Raw genomic sequence first — 8,902 nt, forward strand, 5'->3', positions numbered from 1 at the left:
CTCATTGAATCAATTTAATTAAATAAATTAGATTCATTATATTAAATTGGCTTGAATTAAATGGTTGGATTAGATCAACCATGAGAGAGATTAAGTCAAGTTTGACTTGACTTGAGAGGAAGATGAAGAGGAAGAGTCAAGTTTGACTTGACTTTATGACACATCATTTGTGACTTGGCATTAAGTGGCCAATGACGAGGTGCCACATCATCATGTTTAGCACATGTGTGTGCCACCTCATGGAGGTTACAAATCTCTTTAATGGCCACACTTAATGCAAAATGGGGGTTACACTTTTGTGAAAGTGGCCGGCCACTTTTGTGAAGGGAATGAATTCATTTTTCAAAAAAGTGTCATTTACATCTTCTTCTTCCTCAAGTGCTCTCTCTTCGTGCTCTTCCTCTCCTCTCTTGGCCGAACACCATCTAGGTGCTAGCACACCTATTGTTTGGTCTTCTCCACCTAATTAGTTCGTGTGGATACTTCTAGAGAGTTGTCTACTTTGACAACTTGAGATCCGGCATCTCCTTGGATGAGCGGGATACGAAAAGGGCACGCATCGAAGGTATAAAGGGTTTCCTCTTTGTAAATCTAGTGTAGATCTAGATTAAAAACTCGTACTCGTAATTTTTGTTTTATTTCTACTTCGCACGGATCCGGTGGCTTGGAGCTTCGGGGTTTCTGCGATACGAAAAAACGGTTTTCGCGGCCCGAAAAACCCAACAGTGGTATCAGAGCCACTTGCGAAGCTTGTACGAGTTTAGTTTTTGTTTTTATGACAAAAATTTAGTATTGTAACATTCTGTAAATTTCTGATTTTTAGAGTTTTTATGGGTATTTTTCTCGTAGAAGCGAAGCACAAGTGTTTCGACACTTGTAGGCTTTGACTACCGAGAAGTTTTTTCCGAAACGGCAAGGTTTCGCCCCAAAACTTTTTGGGACAGCGGACTAAGGCGCTTTTGGATCGCTTAGGGACACTCGCGATGGTTAGATCGCGGGTAGGGGCGCTGCCCTTGGCCCCGCAAGGGGATTCGTTCCGCGATTGCTCCCGAAAATCGCTAAACGGGACTGGGAATTTTTACTCGTAAAAATTAGTATTAAAATTACAGAAAATTATGAAAATTACATAATTTAGAATTATGTATAATTTATGATAGTCATGGCCCAAAAGACCCAATCTGATTGGATTTGTGTTGTAATTCATATTACGGCCTGCGCGCCGTTATTTGTGTTGTGCGTGTTATACATTTGATTCGCGACCTGCGCATCGTGCCTTTCTCTATTATTTATTCTTGTTGTAAATTAGTTTAGACTCGAATGTAACTCGAGTTTCAAAATTGTAATGTACAAAATTGGAGCGGTGGAAGGTCCACTCGAGACGGAGTTACGAGAAGGGCGCGAGCAACACAAGGTGGTCAAGGGAAGGAGCTTGAGAAGCTGTTGACCCTAGGTTGATGAGAAGATCGTAGTAGGGTCATGACTAATCACAAATTAATTTAATTAATTGCTTGTGTGTATATGATGCATGATTAGTAATTAATTAGTGCCTAACGATTAGATTAGATCTAAATCGTGTACAAGATGCGCCCTTTCGATTAGATTAGATCTATCGCGTATTTGATACACATCGACGATTAGATTAGATCTAAATCGCGTCAACTCTAATGTCTACCGTGCCGTGATATCTATCACTACCTCGATCACATGTGTTGTTGAATCTGCCAAAGCAGAGCAACACATATTATCTTGGTAGGGTACGGAGGGACAATTTTGGTCCCTCTTATCTACTATGATTGAAATTTTTTCGAAGTGTTTGTCACACGGCGAGTTTAGGGGTTAAACCTTTGTCCAATGAGGGTAAAAATGTAATTGCAAAAAGTTAATTGGTTAGAAAAGGTTATTTGGATATCATGGGTACCTGCTACGCATTGTAGCAGCTATTCTTGAGTAGCTGCTACAAAGTGTAGCAGCTAATCAGAAGTAACTGCTACACAGTGTAGCAACCACTCTTGACAAGCTGCTACACCATGTAGCAGCTTCTAACGACTAGCTGCTTCAACGTGCTGCAGTTACTTCTACAACGTGTAGAACCTCATTTAATTGATCTAAATAAAAAACTGAGATTGGTATGATCTATTTATTATTGGTTGAAAATGCAGAGTAACATCTTGTTGAGTGTAAATGAAGAAATAACTGCTACACGTTGTAGCAGCTTCATCATTTCAAGTTAGCTGCTACAAAGAGTAGTAGTTATTAGTCAAAGTAGCTGCTACAACGTATAGCAGCAAAGCAAAGACACTGCAGCAGCATAAATATTTTTAAATAATTTTTTTAACAAGTATTTTTATGGTTAATATCTGTGAGAAAATATAGCTAGTAAAAACACGACTTATCGAGCGGCTGCTACAAGTTGTAGCAACTACATGGAGAGTTAGTTGCTACAAGGTGTAGCAGTTACCTGTCGAAGTAGTCGCTACATGTTGTAGCAACTACATGGAGAGTTAGTTGTTACAAGGTGTAGCAGTTACCTGCCGAAGTAGCTGTTACACGTTGTAGCAGCTACATGGAGAGTTAACTACTACAAAGTGTAGCAGTTACCTGTCGATGTAGCTGCTACAATATGTAGCAATTAACTTTCAAAGTAGCTGCTATAACTAGTAGTAGGAAAGGAAAGTCCAAGTGGCTGCAGGCGTTTGTATCAACCGTTGGCCTTGCATGTCGTAGCATAAATCCTTCCTTCCTTTTACGACCGTCATTCCAAGTTAGCTGCTACAAGTTGTAGCAGCTACATGGACAATTTGCTGCGAAGTAGTTGCTGCAACGTTTAGAAGCGAAGCAAGGCGCTGCATCAGTAAAAAATAATTTCAAATAATTTTTTACCAAGTTGCTATACATGAACTTAAATATTTGTAGAGGTAGTATCTGCTAGAAAATTTATCTACCATAAAACCGACTTACCAAGTGACTGCTTCATGTTTATAGCTGCTACAACGTGTAGCAACTAACGCGCAAATGTGGTTGTAGCCTACAGGTGTTTGTAGATGCCGTCATCCCTGCACGTTATAGAATTAATCCTTCTAATACATGTATGTTATAGATGGAGAATAACAAATTAAAATGAAACGAATTACCAGTGAGAATGGAAAGAGGTGGTAAGCTCTCACAACAACTGTGAGATTGAAGACGCCGGTGAAACTTTCCCAGTGGGAGGTGCGAGGTCTGATGGACGCTGAAGACGACGAGAGCGAGAGAGAGCGGCGAGGGAGATTTTAATTTGAAAAATTTTTCACACAGAAATATTTTAAAAAATGCGAAAATTGAGAGAGAATAAATGACATATTTTTTTATAGCGAAATTAAATTGACAACACCACATCTGCGCATCATTCACGGTCGCGCATAAAGTATATATATATATATATATATATATATATATATATATATATATATATATATATATATAGTGTTAATCATGTTTTGAATTAATTTGGTCACGTGACAATGTTCCATCACCATCATTATGAGTTAATAATACACATTATTGGAGAAAGCCGTCTATTATCTCAAATCAATCCATTGAGTGAGTGCGATAGAACATTCCTGGGAGTGCTGTGCTGTGAGGACTTGCTTGTACGCTAAAGCTTCTCTTATTACGAGATTTTCACTCCTTTGCACGATAGGAAAAGCACGAGAATACACACACGCATACAATATAGTTTGATCCTTGATATATGGCATTGAATCGTGACCGTTAATTAATATTTATGGACGATCGTGACCGCCTGCACGAAGTCACTCCGCGGCGGAGGACTCGAAGCGGAAGACCTCCAGGCGCGCGGCCGGCGACACGGCCGCGAGGAAGATCCTCGCCGTCGATTCGTGGGACACCGCCGCGGCCTCCTTCTCCACTAGGACCGCCTCCACGATCCCCTTCCCGACGACCTCTCCCTCGCCCCCGCCGCCAGCGGCCAGGCAGGCGATCATCGCTGCCTGGACGGGGCCGAGGCTAGGGTTGTACGCGGCCGACTCCACGTAGGACCCGGCGTACACCCTTTCCTTCCCGTCGGCCACAGAAAACCCCGCCGCGCACCCGGAGTACGGCGCGTGCGATGCCCTAGCCGCCGCCTTCGCGGCCTCCCGCATCCTCTGCCCCAAATCGCCGCCTCCTCCGCCCCCATTGCGATCGAGGCCACCGAGGTCGTTTTTGTGCGGCTCGAGGAGGCGCGGCGCGCCCTTGGGGAGGAGATCGTGGGGGCCGAAAGGGTGGGGCAGGAGGGAGGACAGGGGGCGGAAGGCGGGGTCGGCGTCGGAGGTGACCAGGATCTGAATCTCCCCGGCGCCACGGATCTCCTGGAGGAACTGGCGGCAGTGGCCACAAGGGAAGGCGGATACGGCGATGTACAGGATCGCGGACTCGCCGTGCGCAGCTGCGTTGGCCACCACGAACTGTTCGGCATGGACGGAGTGATGCAGCGGCAGGCCAGGGAACTCGACGTTGACGCCGACGAAGATGCGGCCGTTGGCGCCCAACCCGACGGCGCCGACGGAGAAGCGGGAGATGGGGGGTCGCGCCATCAGCTTGGCCGCGGGGACGAGGAGGGGTACGAGTTCCCTCACGGCCGTGACGCCCGCCTCCTTGGCCAGCGCTTCCGCCTCCTCCGCCTCGATCACGAACCTTCCGCCAGTCGAGATCGCCGGCTCCATGGATTCCGTCTACACTTGTTCGGTTCTCCGGGAAGCTAGGAAGGGGGATGCGAAACAATGCCCCCGCCCCTGGCTGTGCCTCTCTGCCTTCGGTTTGTTGTCTGTCGTTCGAGACCATGAGGCAATGTATTTAAACGCCACCCAAAGCAGTCATTTTAAACTCAGACCGGACCGTTCAACAGGGAATCAAACCCTTCACAACAGCGCTTTTTTCTTTCCTTTATTTTATCTCTTTGTCAGCATGTTTATCTTGTTATCTTTTTAATTTGTAATATTCTCTCCATACAAATTGACTCGAAGGCGAGGCGCTGGTCCACAGGTTGGGGGATGCTTGCACTGCTTCGGTGGTAAGTTCCTTGTTCTTTCTCCAAGTGGTTGCGTCTCATGCGTGTCCAAAGATCCTCCTCCGTCAAATGATTCCCCCCACAATCTAGCACGCAGTTGCAGTAATATGGTGGTACTTTCCAGCTAATCTCGTGCATGGCTGAAGCGGATTTCCATCCAGTTTAACACATGATTTTAATTTTTAACTCCCGTTGTGTGAGGTGTGAGTCAGACTGCAGAGCCAATTGAACCTTGCGGATGTGATTTGACTTGTACGACGCAATCGGACAAGCGTGGCAGTTGTTCTCTGTAGTCCAGCTAAACTCCACTGACACGACCTCCTACAACTCCACGTGGAGTCCGTGCTTCCTCCATTATTGTCGCTTCTTCATTTATAGATTAGAAACAAAGTAAATCACAGACAGCTGATAGATTAGAAACAGGGTTTTGATTGATTTGGATGAGGCAAACAGGATGGCAGATGTGTTACGATGGATCATGTATTAATTTTCCTGTGTGTATGTTTTTGGAGAAAAATTTCTCGCATCTCTTAATTATTGCATGGTTAACTATAAGTTGATTTATAATTTATTTTATTTTACATAATTGGAGATGGAATATGAAAGAGACAGCGTAATCATCTGATATTGAGCTGCTGTTGATCTGTTTCTGTAATGCAGAGAGATTCAGAAGTTGACACAATTTTAGTGGTTTTTTTTTTGCGTAAGCCTATTTCATTAAAAAAACAAGTCTGAATAATATTTTGAAGACAAGTGCAAAAATCCTTAGGTTTTTTGTTTCTAAAAGTCATTTTATCTCTTTCTAATGTTTGAATACAGCAGTGGCAGCAATGTAATATTATTATAATTTTTTTTATTAGGAATGGGGAGGATGATACACGAGAAGGGGAGATGACCGATCCTCTGATCCACAAATTGTGGATCAGAAGATGATCCACTTTTTTATATTTTTGATTTGGATAGATCTCACCTATTTAAAGGTAGAGTTTATCCAAATCAAGGATCCTCATGCAAGGGACCATCCCCTCGTCCACAATTTACGGACCAGAGAATCTCTATTGCGAGACAGGTGGCTTCCATGTTGCTTGTGAGGAGGCGTGACCCGGTGCTATAAGCAAATTTGCATACCAAGGAAAAGAATTGGAAACAAGAAATGTTAGTCATCGAGACAAATGATGATGAAGAATAATAACTGATCCTATCTAAAAATGTGAAGCTGAAAAGTCGAGTGATACGGTAGATAAAAGTGGGGTCCGATAAGGATAGGTAGTCAGGAGTCAAGAGGACGTGGCAGTCGAAAGTCAAGAGGACATGACAGTCGGAAGTCAGGAAGGAGTTAGATGATCTGACGTCATCAACCGCATAACTCCTGGTCAGGTATTGACAGATCAGGATACTAGGTATGAGATAGGAGATGCGTCCTAGAATAAGGCTGACCTTCCTCGACTAGTCTGGTTTTCGCAACCCGATCTACATAGACAGGTCTGGTACTTTCAGTTTCAATAGGCGAACTCCCGGTCGACTCTTTAGCAATCCAAACGGGAAGATGGGGCTCTTGCCATAGCTCGTCCTTCTCATCAAGACTCAAATCAGGTGTTATACCTGAAAGATCATCTCGAGCTGCCCCTGGTCAAACTCGGGTGGGACAGAAGGCGCTAGGCGACAACAAGGTCAGGGAATTATAACTGTCTGTCAGAGAATAGCTGCTATATGTCAGGGAATATTCTAATGGTCTACTATAATCAACGAATTGAACCTTCTTCCATTCCATAGAAGGGTGTCACGCGTCCTCCATCACCCTACAGATCCTGACACCCGACATTCTCTGACATCGGTCAGGCTCTAGAGGTACACACGGTCATATAAAAAGGGTGGTCCTCTCCCTTGAGTAGGTACGCGCGCACATTTATACTTGTCCTCTACAGTTCTTTTTCCTTCGTACACCTTTCTTCTGAGGAAAAAGTATCTAACTTGAGCGTCGGAGGGTCTACGTCGGGAACTTTTTCCCTGGTGTTTGGTCTCTAACGTTCCGTGTGCTTATTTGAGTGTAAGCAGAGCTTAAGTACTGTCGGCTTAGTTACCACCGTCCGTCAGCGTCACGCGAGGGTCCGTTCTCTTGGGCACATACGATAAGAGTGCCCTAGTCACTTCTCCGTCAACACCAGTCACAGCTCATCCGCCCTTCGTCTGACTCAGATTTCGGATAGGATCAATTTGGCGCCGTCTGTGGGAACTTCCTTCGCTTGTTCTGGAACGTGAAGATGGAAGATATCGGAAGAATCAACGTCATCATGACAGTATGAGAATATGAATTGTTCAAGGAGGCCAAGAGGCTAGCTACTTCCGAAAAACAAACCACCGCTTCACACCCATGCAAGATGCCCGCAATTTCCAAGGACCAGGCCTGTGTCTCAGACAAAGGATCTAAAAGAAAATAGCTCGAGGATTTCCCTCAAGCCTTCTACCGAGAGCCTTGCCCGGACTTTTACAACAAGGGCCTGGACTGTTATAATAATTAAGAATAACCACAAGCCTCCATGGCCGAAAGTTCCCGCCTAGGGATTCAAAGAAGGGAAAAGTCATAATCCTTCAGGAGGAGCCCAGGGAGGTACCTGAAGAGGAAGTGTCCTTCTCTCTAAGGGTACTTGAGGAAAAGCTACCAAAGGGGTACAAGCCCTTAACTATTGGAGAATATGATGGTAGCAAGGACCCGGAGGACCACCTCTGAAAGTTTTGGAACGCTACTCTGCTAGACCAATACAGCGATGTCATCAAGTGTCAGGTGTTCTTAAACACTCTAACCGGTTCAATACAAAAATGGTTTGATGGACTGCCAAATGGGTCCATCACCTGCTTCCAAGACTTCAAGATCGGTTTCGTACACCATTTTACCAGTAGTAGGAAGTATCAGAAGACAAACCACTGTCTCTTTGCCCTCAAATAGGGGTCTGCTGAGCCCCTGAGAAGTTATATCAAATGTTTTAACAAGGTAGCCTAAGACGTCCTGCCCGCTACCTCAAAAATATTGATGAGCGCCTTCTCCCATGGTCTAGTGGAGGGAGAGTTCTTCCGAGCCTTCATTCGGGAGCTCATAAAGAACTTTAATGAGATGCTAGAGAAGACCGCCAGCTACATTAATGTAGAAGAAGCCCAGATGACTCGGTGGAAAGTAGACAAGGTGCCTACTCCTGCCAACAAGCTAGAGAAAAGGCCGCCCCAACCTCCATCTCGGCCTTTTCCCCGCTCTCAAGATGCTCGACCAGGATTCCTACTTGGTCAGGACTCCAGGACGGCTCAACGGGTAGAAGTTGTCCAAGCCCCAAGACCTGGTCAGTGGGGACCTCGCTATTACACTTACCATAAGTCCCACACCCATGCCACGGGTGATTGCGTTCAGTTTGCCCATGACTCTCGGCGGGCAGCTGAACTAGGCTTGCCCCTACTGGAGATCACACCCAAGCTTCAGAGGATACTGGCTAGCCAGCCTGCCGTTGTAGGTCAGTCAGGTAAATCTCTGCCCGAAAATATAGGACAGGGAAGCCAGCAGCTAGGCTGGGGCAAGGAGTAGAGGGAATCCCCGGAGTAGGAGAACAGGGGAAATGCGGTCATCCGAGAGATCAACATGATCTCCGGAGGACCCACAGATGGAGATTCTGCTAAAGCTCGGAAATCTCATGAGCGTCGCTTGAATATATACGTTGTAGGATACAGTCGAGAATAAGTTGCCTGGCCCATAATCAGTTTCGGGTCGCAAAACCTAGAGAGATTGGAGCTCCCGCACGATGATGCCCTAATAATCAAAGTCGTCATAGCCAATAGCCGTGTGGTCAGGGTTTTCGTTGATACCAGAAGTTC

The 8,902-nt window shown here is 45.3% G+C and overlaps 1 protein-coding gene and 1 long non-coding RNA gene across 2 annotated transcripts; both read right to left on the bottom strand.

The window, feature by feature from the left end:
* Nucleotides 1–2,181: 2,181 nt before the first annotated feature.
* Nucleotides 2,182–3,424, bottom strand: LOC121981883. Its single transcript, XR_006111948.1, has 3 exons — nt 3,132–3,424; nt 2,959–3,053; nt 2,182–2,843 (listed from the first exon to the last, which is right to left on the bottom strand). It is a non-coding gene; the product is annotated as an uncharacterized LOC121981883 (long non-coding RNA).
* A 206-nt stretch (nt 3,425–3,630) lies between these two features.
* On the bottom strand, nt 3,631–4,828 carry LOC121981884 (cytidine deaminase 1-like). Its single transcript, XM_042534655.1, has one exon. It carries the CDS (start codon nt 4,701–4,703, stop codon nt 3,792–3,794), a length of 912 nt encoding a protein of 303 aa, XP_042390589.1. The 5' UTR covers nt 4,704–4,828; the 3' UTR covers nt 3,631–3,791.
* Nucleotides 4,829–8,902: the final 4,074 nt, after the last annotated feature.

The sequence above is a fragment of the Zingiber officinale genome, chromosome 5A (assembly GCF_018446385.1).
Source record: "Zingiber officinale cultivar Zhangliang chromosome 5A, Zo_v1.1, whole genome shotgun sequence".
Taxonomy (NCBI): domain Eukaryota; kingdom Viridiplantae; phylum Streptophyta; class Magnoliopsida; order Zingiberales; family Zingiberaceae; genus Zingiber; species Zingiber officinale.

Coding starts and splice junctions, on each gene's coding strand:
- LOC121981884 (XM_042534655.1), bottom strand. CDS start 4,703: ATGGAGCCGGCGATCTCGACTGGCGGAAGGTTCGTGATCGAGGCGGAG.